Source organism: Rhineura floridana, chromosome 1, assembly GCF_030035675.1.
Source record: "Rhineura floridana isolate rRhiFlo1 chromosome 1, rRhiFlo1.hap2, whole genome shotgun sequence".
NCBI lineage: Eukaryota > Metazoa > Chordata > Lepidosauria > Squamata > Rhineuridae > Rhineura > Rhineura floridana.
The window spans coordinates 222,101,510-222,124,544 of NC_084480.1; the positions used below are offsets into that span (position 1 = coordinate 222,101,510).

General features: G+C 43.4%; 1 protein-coding gene across 1 annotated transcript in view; it reads right to left on the bottom strand.

Moving 5' to 3' along the window:
- NFATC1 (nuclear factor of activated T cells 1) overlaps positions 1-17,106 on the bottom strand; it is a 205,727-nt gene extending 188,621 nt beyond the window's left edge. Inside the window, exon 1 of the mRNA XM_061594032.1 lies at positions 16,483-17,106. Within this exon, the coding sequence (XP_061450016.1) occupies positions 16,483-16,501 (19 nt within the window). The 5' untranslated portion in view covers positions 16,502-17,106. The remainder of the gene's footprint in view (positions 1-16,482) is intronic.
- Between the last annotated feature and the right edge of the window lie 5,929 nt (positions 17,107-23,035).

A 23,035-nucleotide genomic window follows, 5' to 3' on the forward strand; every position in this document is an offset into this window, starting at 1 on the left:
TATTTCTTCATGTGGTAGGTGAAGACACAACAAGAAAAGTATTTAATATTTTTCAATTTGATGACAATGCAGATAAGAAAAAAAATAAAGTTTTGATTAATAAATTTGAAGCATACTGAGCACCAGGAGAAATTAGATCTAGATCTAAAAGGTACAAACCCAGATTTCAGAGTGCCAGAGAAAGCATACAGCTGTTATGTGACTAGTTTAAAGCTGACAGCACAAACTTGTACATTTTTATCATTACATTTATTACCTGTCCATCACCACAAGGTCCCAGGGCAGGTCACAACATAAAATACAATATCACAAACAGTTTAAAACAATTCATAACTAGAATAGGCCCTAAAAATATATCTCTCAAGTGTCAAAGGGTAAAGAGGTGTATCTTCAGTATGGAACAAAAGCTGTATAATGAAAGTGCTGGACACACCTCTGTGGGGAGGGATTCCACAGCTTAGGGGCTGCCACAGAGAATGCCCAGTCCCAGGTCACAATCCCTTGAGCTTCTGAGAAAAATGGAATTACCAAGAGGGCTCCTCCTGCTGATCTTAACACCCAAGAGAGTCTGTAGGGAAGGAGGTGGTCTTTCATTTATGAAGTTGTGCAGAATGATCTCTTATTAAAGATTGCATAGCGTGTGGCCAGATTACAGATTCAACCCTGGAGTGTGTAGTAGTTTTATGCATAGGGGAAGTGCCTACAAATCAGTTGATAGGGCTGTGGGTGATAGGAAAACGAATAGATGTCCTACAGTGCAAAAATACTTTAAGATAAAAGCCAGCTTTCCAGCAACAAATCATTATGTAAGCTAAAAAATAAGTAATGGTTTCACAACCCATAGCTTGTTGTAACTATGATTTGGTGTTATCTCTGAACAAAACCATCTAGCTTAGCCATGGTTTGTTTAACCACCCCACCCCAGATGCTCACTAAGTTACAGTGGCATGATGGAAGCAAGCAGTTGGAAAACAAACCAAGATTTGGAGAAACAAGCTGTGGCTTGCTTGCTTACTCAACCGTGAGACAACTTGTGGCTTGTTGAACAAACAATGTCTAAAACAAACCATGGCTAACATTCATATGTGCCTGCCACCAATGTGAAAGAACCAGTAACTCTGTCACTAGAGGCCTGTTTTACAGGATCAGGTGCTGCTGTTTTGTTAGAGAAATCTTCTCCTGTGACATATGCTTTCAAAGCACTGGCAAGGACCCAACATAAGTGTGCTCAGATAAAAAAAGAAATATTAGCAACAGTGTGCAGACGAACAAGATTCCACCAATTCATCTAGGGAAGGAAGCAACTGTAGAAACAGACCACAAATTATTGGAAGCAATTTATTTTCATAAAGTACATCTTAGAATCCAAGTATGCCCAGTAACACTATAGAAATATCAGCAACAAGTAGCAGTTGTGTAGAACAGGAAAACAGTTAATAATAATGGCTGATGTCTACTCAGGGAACATAGGAAACTGTCTTATAAGGAGTCATTGGTCAATCTAGCTTGTGTTGTCTACACTACCTCTCCAGGATTTCAGTCAGCAGTCTTTCCCAGGGAGGGGCCTGACACCCTTTGCAACAAAGAACTGGAAACAAGAAATGGTCAGCATCCAAAACACCACAAAGAAAGAGAAAAAAATTCCCAAAATGTTGAGAGAAAATATATTTCTTGGGAAAGCCTAACACGTTTCAACCTCTAGTATACTGGGCCTTCATCAGGGGCTATAAAGAAGATTACTGCAATGCACTCTACGTGGAGCTGCCCTTGAAGACAGTTCGGAAGCGGCCAGATTGCTAACAGGGACCAGACGGTTTGAACATATAAAACCGATTCTGGCCCACTTGCATTGGCTGCCTGTATGTTTCTGAGCTAGATTCAAGGTGCTGGTTTTAACCTATAAAGCCTTACATGGCTTACGACTACAATATCTGATGGAACGCCTCTCCCGACATGAACCCACCTGTACACTATGCTCAACATCCAAGGTTAGGGTTGCCATATTCCAGTTCCACAAATCCGGGCAGGCTAATTTGCATGTTATGCAAATTGTTTACATATTATGCAAATTATTTGCATATTATTTCCAGTTGTTTTGCTTTTGTGCCTAGGAATTACCACCAAAAACTGGGGAAAGATGTGAGAAATCTTTTTTTAAAAAGCAACATTTTCAGCCTTAAATGCCTAGACTCTAGTTTCCAACACTATGGAATATTGATTGATTGATTAAGAGGATTTATATCCTGCCCTTCTGCTGTTAAAAACAGAGCTCAGCACAGCTTACAAATATAATAAAAACAATAAAAATACACAATCAATATAAAAACATAATAAAAACACAAAATAGCAACAAACATAAAGTAAGCCAGGGCAGCAGTACGGTTAACCGTTACATACACAATACATTTCAGAGATGTGGTGGGTGGAGAAAAACGTGGTGGGTGGAGAAAAAAATGGAGCTAAAATGTTAGGAAAAGGAGTCTTTCACACCACATGCTCAGTTCTAAATACTGTTGCAGCAAGTTTTACAAGTTCCTCAAGTATTCCACTGGTGCAGGCACTCAGACATTCAAAGTATCTGTATGTTTCTTAGGTTTTATAAAAGCAGAGCTTTGCTTAACTCAAAATTTCTTCTCCCTTTGATCAACCACATCTACACAGGTTCCACCTCCATACTCAAAATGAAACTGGCCCTGGAAGTGTGCAACAACCCCGCACATACCTTGCTAATTAGATTACCAATGCCAGGATGTCTGTCTTATCAACTACTCTCCTGCTCCCCCCCCCCGGGCATCATGAAAGACCCAGTCCTGGGCTCAGAAAGAAAATAAATATCTGGTCCTCTTCAAAGTACTCATAAGCCTCTTGTTTTAATTAAAATAATAATTATAAATTCTTGCTCTTATCACTAATGGGAGTTAATCATCTTGCATATGCTGCTGTTGCTTCTATGGCTGTAACGGAGTGAGGTTAAAGATAAGTGAAATGCAAATAGGAAAAAAAAACACAAAAGGCAGTAACACTTTCCTAAATGTAATACCATACCAACCACAACAAGATTCCTATGAGTAAGGCAGAAAACTCAGCATCCCACAACCAATCAGGATTCATAACCAAAAACCCAAACTACAAAAATCCTAGCAGCCAGTCAGCCAAGGTCACAGAAATCCCCATGCAGCACAACCTGACCTGGGGACTGCAGTTAATGCAGAATGCTGCAGCACAATTGCTAACATGAGTGAGATCCTATCAGCACATTACACCTCTGCTCTGAAATCTGCATTGGTTGCTGATTTGCTACCAGGCCAAGTTCAAGCTGTGCTTTCCATGTTATGGGTGCCACATAGTACTTGTTCTGCTCTTGTAAGAAATCAGTCCTGTAAAGTGGCAGCACCTACGCTTTGGAACTCCTTGCCTATTGACATTAGGCAGATGCCTCTTTTCAGCACCTGCTAAAATCAGTTTTCTTGAGGCAAGCCTCTCCAGGCATGTGGAAGCTATTGTGTTTTAAAATCTGTTTTTAACTCATTGTTGGTTTTATTATTTTGAATGTTTTTAAGTATCTGTCCTTAACAATTTTGCCAATAATTTTATTGTTTTAATTATTTCTGTAAACCACTTTGAGATTTTTTACAATAAAGTGGTATATAAATGTTGTAAATAAAAACAAATAAATGTTGGAGTCACTGTGGCCCTTGAGTCTCTTCCCACTTTTAGGAACCAAGGAATCTGCCTTATACTGATTCAGGCCATTTCGTACCATGATTCCTTAAATGCAATACCATACCAACTACAACTAGATTCCTATGAGTAAGGCAGAAAACTAAGCATTTCACAACCAGTCAGGATTCCTAACCAAAAACCAAAAATATGATAAATGAAGAAATATTTATATAAGCATGACTATCAAATATATTTATTATTTACACAAACTGTAAAGATATTTATAGTGTAATCCTAGGTTTATTTATTCAGAAGCAAGTCCCAGTGTATTCAGTGGGTCTTACTCAAACAGGGACAGAAATGCAACCTCAAGTGATAAGCAACTTCATTCACACAACCCAAAATTCCGAATCATACCACTTTATGCTGTTTTGCAACTGTTTATACTTGTTTTTATGGTTATTGGATTTTAAATAATAATAATAAAATAATAAAATTTTATTTGTTAGTTGCCTATCTGTCCGAACTAACGGACACTCTAGGCAACATACAACAATATAAAATACAATATACAAATCAAGGCCACAATCAGCAATTAAGCTAAAACCATTCTTCCATTAATACATAAAAAAAAAAAACACAAAAAAAACTAATCTACCCCAGAAATCCTATAGGCCTGCCTGAAAAGCCAGGTCTTTAAGGCTCGGCGAAAACCCATTAGGGAGGAGGCATGTCAAAGGTCAAAAGGAAGTGAATTCCAGAGGGTGGGGGCCACAATCGAATATGCCCTCTCTCTGGTCCGCACCAGCCTAGCTGTTTTGACTGGTGGGACCGAGAGAAGGTTTTGTGAGGCTGATTGGCATTGCTGTTACAAAAGCAAGTATTGGGAAGATTTTCAAAACACTGCCTAGGATCTGACTCCGGCACACAAGAGGAAAAAACCCTGAAATGTATATACTCACCCAATTTATGAGATTTTCAGATAAATGGGGGGGGGGACCACCATTTTCTGGCATTGCAATGAGGTTTCCTAGACACTGCCTCAAACTGAAACACAACCCTGGCTTCACTGATTGGCTGCAATCATGAACGGGTGGGGTTAAAGCTACGAAGTGCTACACAGTACTGTTTAAAGAAAGATTTAACATTCGGGGGGGCGGCTGATGTTTTTATGTATATCTCAAGAACTGGACCACCTAGAAACTTAATTTTTTTTAATTAAATCTGAGAATCCGGGCCACCTAAGAGGCTAACCGGGCACCGGGTGGCATGCAAAGAATCCAGGTAAAACCCAGCTAACTGGGCAATATGGCAACCCTATCCAAGGTCCTCCTCCAGGTGCCTATTCTGAGGGAAGCTTGGAGGCTGGCAACAAGGAAGAGGGCCTTCTCAGTGGTGGTCCCCAAATTATGGAATGATCTCCTTGACGAGGTGTGTCTGGCGCCAACACTGTTATCTTTTCAGCACCAGGTCAAGACTTTCCTCTTCTCCCAGGCATTTTAGCATATGTTTTTTATTTATTTTTAAATTTTAAATTGTATTTTTAAATTGTTTTTTTGTGTTTTAAAATTTGTATATTTGTTTTTAATGTTTTTAATTGCTGTAAACTGCCCAGAGAGTTTTGGCTATGGGGCAGTATATAAATGTAATAAATAAATAAATAAAATAAATATACTACATTAATAAATAAATATGGACAATTGTAAATCACAACAGAAAATACAGCATTAAAATCCTCTTTCTGTGCGACTGTTGCAACAAAGCATGCACTCTGCTACTGAGCCACACTCTCTCCCCCAATAACCCCACACATATCCAGCACACATATGGAACAAGGAAGAGAATTATGTTAAGTGGAAGGGTGCAGTCCTAACTGTGCCGTATGTGCCGATCAGCTGCTGTGGAGCAATGCATGAGAGGGTGTTCTTAATACTGGCACCTAATTGTAAAATGCTGTTCCCTCCAGGTTTGACTGGTATCAACCCTGATAGGTTTTGGATGCCAGTTGAAATGATTTTTATTCACCTAGGCCTTTGGCTAAATTGTTATTGTCGGAGATAGGCCCTGCTAGACCTGCTGATTTGTTCTCGTTTTAAAGTTATATTAGTTTTATATATAATGTGGTTTTATTATGTTTATTATTTAATGTAATAAAGAATGGGATAGATGTGCCTCAAATAATATTATACAATAATATTGCTTCATCAAGAACCAAAGTGATTACAGAAAACACTACTGGATTTCTTATTAGATTCATGCAGCCTTTCCCCAAGCTTTGGTTCCCCAGATGTTGCTGGACTACAATTCCCATCATTCCTGACCATTGGCCATGCTGGCTGGGGCTGACGAGAGTTGTAGTCCAACAACATCTAGAGACTCAAACATTGGGAAGGGCTGGATTATGGTGCTGTTGTGTTAAAAAGAGAGAAATGACAGTAGAAACCAGAGTTGTTCAGTGAGTGGGTGCACGAAGCAAAACATTCCGGAGAATGCTAGCAAAGAACTGGAACATGGGGCATAGGATTAGGTTTGTAGTGCCATTCCAGACAACTGTAGTGTCGCTTTACAAGGTTTACTTCAGCAAATATTACTTGAAATATTGCAGTGGGTCTTATTTATTTATTATTTGATTTATATCCCGCCCTTCCTCTCAGCAGGAGGGCAGCAAACAAAAGCACTAAAAACTTTAAAACATCATAAAAACAAACTTTAAAACACATTAAAACAAAACATCCTTACATCTTAAAAAAAAAGCTTTCAAAACATCATCTAAGATTAAAAACATTTTTTAAAAGAAGCTTTAAGAACATATTAAAAAGCAATTCCAACACAGATACAGTTTGGGATAGATCTCAACTTAAAAGGCTTATTGAAAGAGGAAGGTCTTCAATAGGTGCCGAAAAGATAACAGAGATGGCGCCTGTCTAATATTTAAGGGGAGGGATTTTCAAAGGGTAGATGCCGCCACACTAAAGGTCTGTTTCCTATGTTGTGCAGAAAGGACCTCCTGATAAGATGGTATCTGCAGAGCGCAGTGATTGACTGGGTGAGTCGAGTATAAGAGATAAGACGGTCTTTCAGGTATCCTGGTCCCAAGCTGTATAGGGGTTTGTACACCAAAACTAGAACCTTGAACTTGGCCCGGTAGCAAATGGACAGCCAGTGCAATTCTTTCAGCAGTGGGGTGACATGTTGACGATACCCTAGTGAGCAGTCTCACCACCACATTTTGCACCAGCTGCAACTTCCAGACCAACCCCAAGGGCAGCCCCACATAGAGTACATTACAGTAATCCTGCCTGGAGGTTACCAGTGCGTGGACAACAGTGGTCAGGCTATTCCAGTCCAGAAATGGCCACAGCTGTCTTACCAGCCGAAGCTGGTGAGAGGCACTACTAGCCACTGAGATGGGCTTCTAGCGACAAAGATGGATCCAGGAGCACCAGGGCCTTGAAACAGTTGAAGTCAGTGGGTCAAAATTATTGTATACCCAAGAACTAGGCATCACATAGTTCTGTCTCCAGCAAGGAGCTTTTGCCTTTAAGAGCTACATCCCAAGCAGAAATTACGTGCTCAGCATGTGATGCAAATAGACTCATTTGCATAATATTTTATGTTTATCTTTCTATCTAGTTTGTGCCCAGCCTTTTTGACTGCCCTAAAAGCCATTGTCTTTGTTCTTTCCTAACAAGTCCATGGTAGCCTTTGAACCTCTGTCAGCCAACATGCAAATATACGGATCAGTTGTCACATTTTGCTGGATTTAATGGCTCCTTCTGAAGGAGAGGCCTGTACAACTTGTGACCAGCCAAACCACAGACAGTCTACCAGCCAGGCTGTCAAACTAAGAAGTACTTTACAGCAGCACGTACTAGGGATGATGGGGAGAAATTTGATTCAGTCAGCATTTAAGGCCAAATCTGTACTTTCCAAAACAATATGAGAACCAAAACACAGCCATCCTTCAAATTTGCACTTATTCAAACTTTGTGATGCAGTTCGCACACCCAACCAATGTTTACAAAACTGCATATATTAGGGGAAAATTTGCATAAAATGAATATATTAGTGAAAATAACATACAAAAAATTATATTTAGAGAAATTGCTTCCAAAATGGGTATATTAGTCAAAACTAATAGAGAAATTTGCGCTAATATTGTGAAGAATTTTCATGAGGATTTTAAAAAACTGCAAATTGCTGCAGAAATTTGGAGAACTGAATTTAAGTTTGGAAAAATTAGAAACTGAGAGAACCAAAATTGACAGATCCTTACATCCCCAGCACTCACCCACCCCAGATTTGCAGTCCTAGGCATACAGGAACAACACAGGACGTGTATTGAGCTCCTGGTGGACCAACATGGTTAGATGGTTACATTCAAAATTGTACAGGCCTTCTGAAGGAGAATACAGATGTCCATACACCAAGTAGTAATTTACAACAGAGACTATACAGCCATAAGGGTAACTGGTATGGCCACTGGATTGGACTGATGGGAGTTGTAGTTCAAAAATGTAACTTTTCCAAGCTCTGGCACTGGTCACCCATATTACCCATACACACGATGATGTAGATTTTACCACAAATCTGCACTAGATCAGAAACCTGAGGATGTAGGGGTGGTGACAAAATTATTCTTACCGCACAGACAAACACTACCAAAAAACAGTCCTCAACCATCCACCCATCTAAATGTTTGAATGTGATAAGTTCCATTTGGAAAACAGTTGTCCATTTCTACCCTGAAGTTTTTAAATCTGTGGATAGTGGCAAGTCTTTATCAACTGGTTATGGAGAATAAGCATTTGCACTGAAGAGACCAATCCTTTCCCTGCCTCCTGTTTTATCTGATGTCATCCCAGAGCATCATTTATGAATAGGCAAAACACTCCACTAAGGCACTCTATGGTTCTGCAACTTCCTCAGTTAATATGCAATTATTTTATGAGTGTGGTTATATTGGTTGCTGTCAAAACTGGACAGTGAAAAATGACCTTAGTATGTGAAGACTAGCTAAACGTGGTCTGGGAAGTCACCAAATGGAATTAACTGTACACAGGGCAGAACATAGTCCAGAGATACAAAAAAGCTATTTGTTATGTATTTGGACCTTTCCTCTATGAACTGTAAAATGCTATGGTAATGATGGTGTAGATGTAATGCTGCCTGTTATTTAAATCATGGTTACCAAATCGTACGCATCCAGCATGTTCACATGTGAGCACACTTCCTCCTCACCCCCACATAATTCCCTCCACCATTTCCATAACAGTGTTATTCCTGCTCCAAAGCTAATGACAACCATGGTTAGCTTGAACCACAATTTGAAAAACAATGTTAGCCTTAGCTGCAAATTATTCTTTGACACTAACCACATTTTGGGGAAATGCCAGTGCAAACTTAATGCCATACCATAATGGGCTCGAAAAATGAAGGTAGGGGAGAACTTGCATATGAGAGGAAGAGAGCCTGAGCAGCGTCATACCTGCATTGGGCCACAGAATCTAATGAAATTCAATAAAGAAATAAACAAAAGTGGCCTTCCCACAGCAAATTGCTTCAGAACTTTTGTCAACAGCCGGAACCTTCAGTCCATTTACACCACCCAAATGTCTATTACTCTAATGACATTTGACTGGGGTAGATAGATAATAAAAAGTTCAGAACTGCATTTGGTTCACATGGGTTTGCTTCTGTTGATGTTTCATTGCATGCATTTATAACTTAAGAAAATAACCAGTGGGGAACTCCAGAAAGCAATTGGAAATGTGTTGCCTGTTACCTGCAAACAATTTAAATAACATTAATTGTGATCCAGAAATCATTTCAAGCAAAGATCTGCAACTCACAGCTTTTCAATTATTATTATTATTAGCACAAAATATTGTAACAGACATATGATAAATCTTATTATAAACACAAATATATAACAGATAATCATATATACTTACAAAACCACATACAACAACAATCTAACAATCTATTAGAACAGTCTAATAGTTCATGTTAATTTATATAGAATACTTTGATTGTTCTACTCTTGTCACTACAAACTGACTCAGGAAAAAATAATTATATTTATATTTCAATCACTAAAACTTTATAGAAAGATTTTACAATAGTATTTTTATCATATTATATATGTTTAGTTGCAATCCACCACCCCCCCATGCCTGGATATGGGAGAGAGGTTGAATTAGAGATGTCGGAGAATTCTGGCAGAAATGGATATTGCTGATGTATGCTTATTATGGCCAGAATCCAGTGAATATAATCAGTATTCACTGTTGTTGTTTTCAGTCCTCAGATGATCTGTAATTGATATTTCTTCCCTATTTGCATTGTTTTTCCTTTGCACTGAAATGAATTGCCTTTGCATTAAAATAAATAGCGCATCGAAATAAATTACATAATTATGTGAAATTTCACTACAGCCAACAGCAAGATGAATAACTTAGTTTTTGTCAGAAGTCGAACTGCAGTAGAATGGAAACAGCACTGCATGTGATGAATATGGGTTAAATACCTTCTTATAACCCTGGCTTGTGAGTGGAGGCATCCCTCTGCCAATTCTGCCAGCCCAGCTAGCCTCCCATCAGCCGCAAGTGGTACAGACCATGTCCCTACCATCTGCCAAATGTGCAGGTGAACAGAAGGCCTGCTGGCAGTATTCCAACAAGCGGGGCCCAGTGAAAGGCCTAGAAACAGGGCATTTCAAGTGCAGGGCTAAGCGGACCCACTGGATGCCGAGCCACCCTTATAGATGGTGCAGGCCAGCATGGGGCCTGATCTGGGCCTGATTGCTGCACCACCCTGGAGCTGGTGCAGGGATTGGGCCTGATCTGCCTCCCCACTTCTGACACTGTGAGTGGCCAGGCTGCAGATGTGGCAGTGCCTCTCTTGCTCTGCAGAGCTACAGCAGTGGTAAGTTTGAATTGCTCTGTCCTACTGTAGCTGCATCATCTATACAGGGGCGTCACTACCGGGGTGCGGAGGGTGTGGCCCGCACCCGGGTGTCACCATGAGGGGGGTGACACCCAGAGCCACCCCACCCTGTGCCATTGCCTGGCAAGGCTGCTCCAACTCCTCGGAGGCGGGCTGGCAGGCTGGCGGGCGAGCGCGGGAGCAGCATCGGTGGGGCGAGGGAGGCCCGTTCCCAGGCCTTCTCCGGCTGGGTGCCCCTCCAGCGGGCGCCCTCCCAGGGGCATGGATGGGGTGGCTGGCCTCAAGCGCACGCAAGCCCAGCCACCTCATCCATGCCCCTGGGAGGGCGCGCACCGGAGGTCCGCACCCCCCCCGCACTCCCGCTAGTGACGCCACTGCATCTATATGTCTCCAAATAAAAGATATGGATTAATTTGATCTTCTACTTTATTATTCAAGTAAAATACAAATAAACTAAATTTTTCAGTGAACTAATCTTTTTGTCTGCCTTCTCTGTTTTTAATTATAATAGAAGTTCAGGAGACCTGATTGCGACTTATTTTCACTAGAAGTTTTTCTGCTGTTACTGCTGATGAACTCTGAAGAGAGCCTACAAAATTCCTTTAAAAATTTAAGTACAATTGCCATTTCAGATGCAAATATGAATGTGTGGCTTAGCACCAACACAACACTGAAGGAATTATTTGTTGGCAGGACACAATGGCCTGGTTCACACATAATGCTAAGCCAAACCATGGCGTAGCATGAAGGAGCAAATGTACAGGTTCCTGAAGAGAAGATTGTGGCCGCTGCAGTCTTCTTCTGGTCAGGGGTAAGCCATGGTTTGACTAAGTGTTACATCTGAACCCAGGCTTTTGGTTTGCGTCCCCCAGACAAACCATGAGTTGTAAGTCAAGAACAAACCTTTTTTGCAATGCTTTGAAAGAAGCTTCTGAAGACACACTGCTTTTTAGCCAAGAGCTATCAATAAAATCAATATTAAAAAATGAAACGACAGCAAACTAAAATTAAAAATCACAGCAGCATTTAGAATATGTCAGTGATAGCTAGGCTAAAACAAAAAACACGAAAACTTCTTTAAAAGCCTGGGCAAACTAAAAGTTCTTCATTTGGCACAAAAAATACTTCAAAACAGGAGCTAGGTGAACATCCCTGGGGAGACCATTCCAAAGTCAGGGTACTACAACAGAAAAGGCCCTCTCTTTGGTCACTGCCTGCCTCTCCTACAAAAGCAGACATCTTGAGAAAGGGCATCTCAGGATGACAATGTCTGCATGATTCTCACACAAGATGGATTTCTATATGGAAGCCGCTTGTAGTATTTGATCATGTGTGAAGTGGTGTAAGTGTAACCAAAACAAAACAGAGATATATTAATAATGTAGTCTTTACTCTTTTTAAAACTTCACTTCCTGTGCCCGTGTGTGTGAAGAAGAAAGGGAGAAGAGCAGAGCAACAGGAGCCAACAGAATGATTTAAAGCATGAGTTGGTAACCTGAGGTCCTCCAGATGGTGCTGGAGTCTTAACTTCCATCAGCCTCCACCAGCATAGCTGAGCTGATGGATTATGGGAGTTATAGTCCAGCAATATCTGGAGGGCACAGATTCCCCAAACCTGATTTAAAGTGCGTTAGAAAAAAATCTGTATTACAACTTTTGATAATGGATAACAGGAGACTCCTGTCAACAGTTATCAAAAGTTGTAATACAGTCTCCCCAATTGTTTTCAAGAAGTGAAGGTTATGGGACCTGCTTCTCCATCTGATGAAGGGCAGCTCAAAAGAGCTCTTCCCTTTCGTACCTCACAGATGCCTTGTGGCATATGTTTCCCTTCTTCCAGGAGGCCCATCTCACACCCCAATCTCTTCCCTTAGCTACTTTTCTTCTTTTGAGTGCTTCACTTGGGGTAGCCTTCCATTTGTTTAAGGGCTGCCTACAAATGTTGATGAAACTGCTGAAGTCAGATTATTTTGCTTTTCTTCTTCTTCAGGCATTAAAAAGACACAACCATTAAAGTTGCTATCAGGTTGAAATCTGAGTTACAATTTAATCTGAAAATAAGAAATTGGAATGTTTTCAGATTCAGAGTCCAATCACTAAACAATACATGTAGTCAACTGTGCTCTTCCGAGATTTGTTCTATAGAATGAACCCATCTAATGATGAATATAATATTCCAGATAATGAAAATATCTATGCAGGAAACAGAGATTCTGTGAAGCAATATGGTTGACAGTCAGTGGTGGCTAGTGCCCACTGGGAATGGTAGGGTGGAAGGCAGGAAGACTAACAATAGGTAGAGCCAGAGCCAACAGCAGGCAGAGCCAACTAATTCTACTCCCTATTGAGTTTTACCAGGGCAGGAATGAGACTACGGAAGAGGAAGGTGATATGCAGCCCTTCCCCCCTGGATTAGTTGCAAGTAAGAAGGCAGGCCGGGGGGGCTGACTTGAGGGCAGACTGGGATTGATGTGGTAGTGTCCATTGGCCCTAATGGAGCAGCCTCTGCTGCTGATAGTACCATTCTCAGTGAACGGTGACTTACAGAGCAATCCTATAGATGTTTGCTCAGAAGTAAGACCTATTACATTAAAGGGTGCTTACTCTCAGGAAAGTCTGTTCAGGATTGCAGCCTATACCTACTTACCTGGGAATAAGCCCCATTTAACTTAATGGGATTTACTTCTGAGTAAACATATATGGGATTGTGCTGTTAGTTGACCATCGGTCTGGTTCTCAGTTATGTTCCGAGTACACTAATTCTCCATTTAAAATCATGAAGGACAGATGACATGACTGTGTAAATCAGCCCTCCTCAACCTAGTAGCTTCGAGATGTTTTGGACTCCAACTTCCATCAGCCCCAGTCAGCATTTCCCAATGGTAAGGGCTGGTGGGAGTTGTAGTCCAATACACCTGGAGGGTACCAGGTTGTCGAAGACTGGTCTTGAGTCATAACACCATTAATTTCTGAATAAACACACTATTATACTATTAAGCAAAGGTTCTTTCAAACCAGAAGTATTATCTGAAAAATTAAACCGTGAAATAATACAGAGGGCTGGTAGGAGTTGTAGTCCAATACACCTGGAGGGTACCAGGTTGTCGAAGACTGGTCTTGAGTCATAACACCATTAATTTCTGAATAAACACACTATTATACTATCAAGCAAAGGTTCTTTCAAACCAGAAGTATTATCTGAAAAATTAAATCGTGAAATAATACAGAGGGCTGGTAGGAGTTGTAGTCCAATACACCTGGAGGGTACCAGGTTGTCGAAGACTGGTCTTGAGTCATAACACCATTAATTTCTGAATAAACACACTATTATACTATCAAGCAAAGGTTCTTTCAAACCAGAAGTATTATCTGAAAAATTAAATCTTGAAATAATACAGAGGGCTGGTAGGAGTTGTAGTCCAATACACCTGGAGGGTACCAGGTTGTCGAAGACTGGTCTTGAGTCATAACACCATTAATTTCTGAATAAACACACTATTATACTATCAAGCAAAGGTTCTTTCAAACCAAAAGTATTATTTGAAAAATTAAATCTTGAAATAATACAAAGATGTAAGTTCCATACAAGAAGCTGACAAGTTCACTTCATTTGCCAAAAAGACTGAGGCTGCAATCCTACACTTGCAGGAGTACCAATGAACTAAATGGGACCTGAATAGATATGAATAGGATTGTGTTGTTAAATGATAAGAGAAGACATTATAAAAATAAGATCTAAGTTGCAGCTCAAAGGAGGATCTCATTCAAAATAAAAAGCAGTGCTAGCCATTTCTATACAATGTAATGCTATGCATTTCTATACAATTTAATGCTATGCATAGTCATCTACCTATGCAATGTATTACCGTATAATACTTTACTTGCATTGCTTTAATTACATAGTTTACATACTATTATATCAAATGATACTGAATTTTTGAATGTCATGGTATGAAAAGAATCATCTCAATTTGCTATTGTTTTAAGCAATTTAGAGGCGGCCTTTCCCCCCTCCTTTTAAAATAGTAGGTCGCTGTAATTGACTGTCACTGCAACAGTACACTAAATTGTCATTCTACAGACTAGTTAAAAATTGAAGCACTTTAATGTAAACTAATTTATTTCCCAATCATAACCATGAAGTGAGTTCCATCCATTTCAGTAGGATCTCAGTCCTAAACATATTTGCTCAGAAGTAATGAGATCAACTGGAATGACTTTCGGGTAACTTTCCCTTTGATTTGCAGCTTTACTTGGAGTTAATTTCTATTGAGATCATCAGGAATCACTTGCAAGTAAGACTACAATATTTTCTTCAAAAGTACATTCCACTGAAATGAATGCAATTTCCTTTAAAGTAAATCATATTACTTAGGGTCATCAGGGTGCCAGTTGTTCAGGACCACAGTGCAGCAAGCTCTTTCTTACCTGATGACTTCAATGAAAATGTTATAAAAAGTGGAGTGCAACTGAAGGCCACAATCCTATGAACTGCTGACCACAGTGATACTGACGTCTGAGTGAATATGCATTGGACTGGGCTGCCCATCTGCTGAAATCCAACTACTCTAGTTTAACTGGTGTGTACATGGATTAGACTGTTGCTCTCCGAGAAGGACTGTACTTAGACCATGTGCTTTGCATGCAAAAGGTCTCAGGTTCAATTCCTGGCATCTCCAGGTAGGACTGGGAAAAGCCCTTCCTGCAACTGTAGAGAATGTCTGCCAGTACTAGACAATACTTGGTACTTGGCTTGGTACAAAGCAGCAGCCTATGAAGCCCATGAAACCAGTTGCTTCAGAATCGTCTTAAGGAAGTCCGTGAAACTGCTCTGGAACCAGGCTTTGCTGTTCTGCAACACAATTATCCAGAGGCCAAATCAACGTTTTAAAATCCTCACAACAGAATCATTTGATTTACAAATGGAACTGCAAAAGCGCTGGTAGTGGCGGTGGTGGGAGAGTAAGGTAGCCGCCCTAACCAACAAAACAAACAGACTATCTTTGAAAGAAGCTGTGGCGGGCTAGAGTTATTTTTTGAGGTTTAAGACTATTCCTTGCCTTTAAAAATTGAGAACTTTAAAAAAAAGTATACAGTAAGCGGTTTTAATTATAGAAGGGTGTGCTCTGTCAGAGCTCCATTTCATCATACTTCAGTCGACGCTATTGAATGTTAGCATTTAGTGGTTAAAAGTAATTTGATGGGCTGGATTAGTTCTGCACACTGTTAAGTCTAAAACATTGACACGTACAATGCACAGAGGCAGCCACACACTCTGAGAACTCCACTGTGTCCTGGGATTCCTTTGGTTTCAGAATGAGGTTGCTCCACCCCTCTGATCCCTTTTCACCGGCTCCCATAAGCATTGCTCTGTTGCACATCCAACGTAACCAAGGCGCCTGCCGGCACAGCAGATAGTTAGCCCACCCCAAAGGGACTCCGATGTCCCTTTAAAAAAAAAGAGTAAAAACCAAGCCTCTCTCCGCCTTGAGCTCAAGGATCTCTAAGCGCCCAAGGCCAAGTTCAGAGAGGAAGAGGAGACACCTATTGGCAAGAAGTCGCAGCAGGCAAAAAAACCTCAAGGCTGCTTTGGGGAAACACCAGGGGGACACCGCTTCCCTCCTCCCAATCACAGCCGCCAGCGCCAAGAGCGGGCCAGTCAGGCCCTCCCGCCGTTGCACACACACAGCCACGCGCGCGCGCACGCACGCACAGCCCGGCGTCTGCCCGGGCTTCCCCTGGCGAGGCGCTCTCCAGAAGCAGGGCAAGCAAATGTCAAAAGCAAAGGAGTCTGCACCGGAGGAAGGGGAACCGCGGGAGGGGACGGGGACGGGAAAGAGACAGCGAGAATAGCCAAGCTGGTTACTTTACCTTCCTCTGCTGATTTCATGCTGCGGCGATGGCTGGAATCGCACCAAAAGTTTCCCTTTCACCACTTGGCTGGATCTCGAGGTGCAAAGAGGATTTGACGAGGAGGATCGCCTCTTGGCATCCGCTCAGCAACGAGAAAGTGAGGTGAAGGCAGAGGAAAGGAGGCAGGTCCACGCTCGCTCGCTCCGCTCCCGCACCACACCGCGTGTCTCTAAATATATTAAAACGCAGAGTCGAAGTTGACGTTTCCCCCCACCACGAAATGTGGAGAGCCAGACGCGGGGCTGTCTGTTGTTGTTTTTGTTTGCTTTGACAGAATAATGCTGGATCTTAAACAGTTGTCCTCAGGGAGACGTCATTGAAACGAGCGCTGAGTGGGACCGGTGCGGGGAGGGAGAAGAGAGGGAGGGGTTGTGGGGCAGGCGCGAGAGATCCTGCTCCAAACTGAGAAGGGAGAGAGCGGGCGCTTGGGAAGTTACTCACACGCGCTCTCCCTCCCTTCTCGTGGTGTCTTATTCGGGGCCGGGGTTTATTTTGATCAGGAAAGTTTGAAGAGTCTCTAAGTCTCTCTCTGACGCACGGCTGCTCTGTGACTGCTGCCTTTTTAAAGCTGGAAAACACCCCCCCTCCCTCCTTTCCCCTCCCTGCCTCTCTCCCCGCCCAGAGCCCCGTGATGTCACGGGTCCTGCGAGCTACTCTCAGCTGCCTTGCCGAGGAGCCAGCCAGCGGCGAGAAGCGCTCAAGCTGGAAGAGAAGTCCAAGAGGGCCCCCCTCCCGCTGATTCTGCTGAAGAGGCAGATCTTAGCGAGCGGCGGGACTCGTAGCAAACCACAGCACTCAGCCGACTCCTTCTAGTCCCGAAGTGGGGCAGCTGGTGGTGTGCATGGGGGTCCTGGTTTTTAAAATGTGAGCAGCAAATAAAGGAGGGAGGGAAGAAGACAGAATGGGGGGGGACTCATGCTGAAATCATTAGGCTTAAAAAAAAACCTCAGGCTTCCCCCGCTGTGGAAATTTGGAAGAAAGCATCAACTGGCAAGTAACAAAGGAAAATCCCATTCTGCTAAATTACTAACAGACTCCGAAGAATTAGTTGCGATAACTGAGATTTATTGAAATGGTTATTATTCCGTAAATATCTCAGCAAACGCTATTTTAAAGAGACAAAACCAGCCCTGGCCTGGAATAGGGAGCCAGCGAGTTTATTAGGAGTTTTAAATTACAGCTCCTCCCTCTGCAAAGCGGCACACACACCCTCCCAATCATGCACAGTGGCACTTGATAGTAGAGGCTGCGATAACTTTTTCGGAAGGCCCCAAACAGCATGCTGGACTTTGGTAATCATTCAAGCCTTCTGTTAATTCAATCATTTTTCCCGAGCGTGCGTTACATCACATCACCGCTCATTCTCTTCGTTTGCCCGCGACTTTCGGGAGGGGGTGGCATGGTTTCTTGCCGGAGTTGGCAAAAGTAAGATCAGGGCGGTTAACATCTCCAGCCCTTGATTAATAATAACAATAAATAATAACAGCAACCCATCAAATCCACTTCACAACGCCCATTTGTCTGGAGGAGAGGAATCTAAAGCTGATCCAATGAAGGAGAAGCCGGTTATTTGGTTGCATTCTGACACTGCTGAAAACATGTTACATTTGGCACTGACTTCAGACAAAACTTAGCGAACTTTTTTGGGTTTCCTCCCCCAAACAAGACTGAGGCTTCTAAAGAGAATAGGGCAGATTCGTAACATCAGTGAAATTCTGGCTTTTCTTCTAGCGGACGGAGTTAGCGTGAGACATCTAAAAGAATGGGCCACAGCTGACCACGTGCGCGGAGGCCCATTTCTAGCGCACACAGTTTGACGTTCCCGCAGGAGTTCCTTGCAGAGTTAAGACCGGAAGGAGAAGAAAGGCGAGCGCGTGAGCGGAGTGCGCGCGTAGAGAGGCTTGATTGGCCCCAAAATGGATTGTGAAGTAAGAGACTCACCGCGACGCGCTTCTTCAGATTTATGGAGGCGGAACCCCCACTGAAGTCTATGAGGTTTATTCCCTAAACAATATGCACAGGATTTTCATCATGTCACTTTTATCATGTCTTGGAGTGCTAATGAGATTGACTTCTCTTATTGTCCTGTATGTTGCCCTTTGAGTGTTGAAGCGTCCCAACAGGCCCTCCTGATTAATCTCGTTTTTGCTACTCCATCCTGAATTAATACTTGAGTGGGCAACAAGTACCAGCTACTTTGAAACCCAAGTAATATGTGAGGATCCCTAAAATGAACATCCAGCAGAACCTCCATTAACCCATCTAATTTTCATACTGTTAATATGTCAGTTAATAACCCACTGGTGCATTCTTTTCAGCAGATGGTGACGGAGCAAGGAGAGGGGATCTGGTTCGCTCTGCTAGGGGCACATCCGTACTACCCAACTACTATTTCAAGTTTTTCCATTTACTAGGTTGTCGGTTCTCTTTTTGTGATCACCGGCCAGGGGTGGCTTTGCATTTTCCAGTGTTTTTCCCCTTGTGGGAAGGAGGGGACCTGCGGGAGAAAGGACTAAGAAAAACCTCGTGGAGATAATTCATGCGAGGAAGCTGCCTTATGCCATCTGGACCAGCACTGCCTGACGGAGGTTCTCCAGCATTTCAGGCAGAGAATCTTTCCCAGCCCTTTCTGGAGGTGCCCGGGATTGACCCGCGGACCTTTTACATGCAAAGCGTGTGCTCTAGCGCCGAGCTAAATGGCCCTTTCCTCAGTTTTAGTTTTCATTTGCGTTTGGGGTTTGTTTGGGGAGTTCCCTTTCCAGATGCAATATCCAGCGCTAAGTGGTTAGAGTGTTGGACTACGACCTGGGAGACCAGGATTCGAATCCCCACACAGCCATGAAGCTCACTGGGTGACCTTGGGCCAGTCACCGCCTCTCAGCTCAGAGGAAGGCAATGGAAAAACCCCTCTGAATACCGCTTACCATAAAAACCCTATTCATAGGGTTACTATAAGTCGGGATCGACTTGAAGGCAGTCCATTTCCATTTTCTCCAGATAGGGAACAGGGTGGTGGTGGGCGAAGGGTTAGGGTTAAGTGCGCTCAAGGTGCATGCACGGATCTGACCTCCTGCCTCTGCAATGACTCCGCTCCTCTGGGCATTAAACTCGCAAGTTAGTAACCAGGGGACTTGTCAAGACAGAGCGGTGGAGATCCTTTGGCAAGAAAATAAGATTTGTTGACAGTGCCTGCCAGTTAGCAGCCGCGACCCTTCCTAGCACAAAGGAATACATTCACACATGCCCAGCGTAAAAATTTAGTCCAAATAAACGTGAGGAGGGTCCGAGCACAGCGGAATGCGCCGAACTTCAAACCCAGAAAGGCAAAGCATTTAAAAACATAGTTGCCCTCCATCTTCTCTACGCAGACAAAACGGCACGTGCGCATACAAAATCTCAGCCAAGTACATGTCCATCGTATGCAACAAGCGCTTGTAGTAAACAGTGTGTACCCTAGCCTTTACACCGCGGGCCTGGGTGTACCACATTCTCACAGTATCGTGTGCACACTTTGAAGCAGATCCCCAGTCTACGGAAGTGTTTTACTCCAGGTCTCGAAAATTGACTGTACTTTACCTAGGCAGGAAACCGTGCTGGAATTACATGGGGGTCAGAGGAAATCCTTTAGTTACGGTTTTTTAAGACAATGGGAGCCCATTTTTAGGCTATATTTGAGGGGAGTCCGAGGATGGTGCTTGTGTATTTTATTTCCCTATCTTTTTCTCCATAACTGGCCAGAAAAGGCATCCACGCGTGACATTAACTGTCCCAGCAACAAAGCATTTGATTTGTATGTGTGAATGAGCCATCGCACGTCTAATACCCCAAACAGAACTTCCATTTCCATGGGGCTACGTTCACACATTCAGCGGCCAGTCCACAAAGGTAAGAACTCGGGCGTCCAGGGACACAATTACACAATGATCACTCGACACGGTAAGTGTATTGTCCCGTGCAAAGTCTTCGTTGAGGGGAAGTCGAGCGTCTGCGGGCAGGTGGACGGACGGACGGGCGCGCGCGCGCCTCCCCCCCCTTCCCACTAACTATCCCTTGGGTGCTAGGCACATCCTTCTGAAGTCCGTGCCAAAACTGCCATCAGTTTGAACGGAAACAGGAGCGCACTTTTTTAAGGGGAGGGGAAATCTTTTGGGGGCGGGGCCATAGCTCAGCGGCGGAGCACATACACTGCCCGCAAAAGATCCCAGGTTCAATATCTGGTATCTTGAGGTAGGACTAAGAAAGACCCTCTCTGAAACCCTGGAGAGCCGCTGCCAGTCAGTGTGGAGGATCCTGAACCAGATGGACTGATGTATGTTTCAGTATAAGGCAGCTACTTATGTTCCTTCCCCCCACCCCGCCACACGCAAACCGCAGCATACACACATCGCCAGCAACTGTACAAGGAAACAGAGTTCCACGCAGTCCCCGCAGTGTATTCCTGGTGAAGCCGAAGGCCGGCCAAACGTGTAGGGCCAGGCGAACGGCCTCCCTCCCAATTCCATCACCTCCCCCCACCCGCGCGGCCATCCCAAAGAACCACCGCAAGCCCTCTCCCTGTCTCCGCCTTCTCGCTTCCCTCCTCGCTGCCTCCCCAAAGCCCAGGGCTGGCTCTGAGGTTAGGACTGTGATTGAGGGCTGGAGGGGCGGGAAGGCTCCTTGCTTGAGCCTGAGCAGGCTGCCGAGTGAGGATGAAAGCGGCTCCCTCCCTGTCTCCCGCCTGCCTCCTTTCCTGTCTGCTTTCAGTGCTTTCGCTCTCTCCTGCTCCCTCGCTCGCTCTCGCTCGCTCCTTCTGCGCTGAAATGACGGAATCCCCAGTCTGTTGCCTCCTGTTTAATGCCGTTGCCTGGACCACCGTGGCTTGCCTCCAAATCCGAGGGAGTTTTCGAGGGAGGAGGGCGGCAGGAGCAGCGGCATGTGCAGCCAGCTAACCTTGGCCGCCTGGGCTGCGGCGCGCCGCTGGCCCCACTGCCAGATGTTCCTGCTTGCTCGCTGGGCCCCGGCGGCCCCCAGCTCTGGCTTCTCTCGCCGCCGCCGCGCCGCCGCTGCTGCGGTAGCCGCCACCAAGCTGAGGAACCTCCCCCCCTCTCCTTCCCGCCTTCTCGCTTCTCCTGAAGTTTGTTTACAGGCGCTACCAGGAGAGACTGCGAACCTGACTTTATTTTAGGGATTGGTGATGACTAACAAAGTTACAAGGGAGCTTTTCGTCCCGAAAAACAACCCTATTTTTAGTCGGGCTGTTGTTCCAGTGGCTGGACTGTAGCAATTTCACCCCTACGCTGCTTCCAGATGCCAGCTACTTCTGGCTGCGAGCTGCACCGAAAGAACAACACACAGAGAGAGGCTTGTTCCAAGTTTTGCACCAGCAGGCATGTAGTCATTAAAAAATGAATAACCTCCCTAAATCAACCTGCAGAGTCCCACATATCTTTGTTACGGAGACAATAGGTTTTAATTTAATTTGGCGTTTCCAGGACACAGGCCCAAGGCAACCCGAGTGTCAGGTGCACTTTCTGTGACCTCTCACACTGGGACAGCCAAGCCCTGATTCTGGAGCTTTCTCCCCTTCAGGAATTAATGCCTTGCATTCATCCAGGATTTGTCCTTTACCTTCCAAAGTATGTTATTGATTGATTGATTTAAACCATCTATTCACCACCCTTCATCCAATGGATTCCAGAGGAGTGTGCAATAGACAGGGCAATGCAAATAAGGTTGTCAATGCCTGACCCCAGAGAAGGTAGGTGTGTGTGTATCCTGAGCCTTAAAGCACAGGAGAGAAAAGATGGCATCTCTCTGTGACACTCTATTGGGAGAACTACACTTGGTCACACAGTTGTCAAAGGATGGGGAACCTAACACAAGCCAGGAGTTGGCAGCATTGTAGGCTGCATCTAAGGAAATTGAGGGTTTAGTTCTATTTGTCCAGTGGGAATTTGGACATGTATTTTCCCCAAAGCACTTCACTTTGCTGCATGATAAAGGGCCCTGGAAAATCAGGAGAATTAAAAAGGAGGAAAAAGTAACTAATTCCACTGGATGTGTGTGCAAGGTCCTAGTGTTACTGTCACCTAAAAGTGTAGCATACAATGAGCCAGGAAAAAATTTAAATCTTTCCTCAGCAATATCTCAAGGAGATGGACCAAAGCTAACATAGTCTTTCAACCCCACAGTCCCCCATCTGCAATATGGGAATGATCATCCCTGCTGGGAGGAAGGGTGGGATATAAATCAAATAATAAATAAATAAATAAATAAAAATAATCATATGGATACTACAATGTAGGAATTATTATTATTACATAACAATATAGAAATTACAATGTGGTGGTAATAGTAATAATTTTATTCCTTTTACCAAGCTGAGGGCAGCTAACAACAATAATGCAACAGTAATAAAAATACATAGTTAAGTGATAGCCTAGTTTACGGGATTGCTCTGACGATTACATATGTGTAGTGCTTTGAACATTCAACATGAAATAAGTGCTGGATATTATAATTACAACAGAAG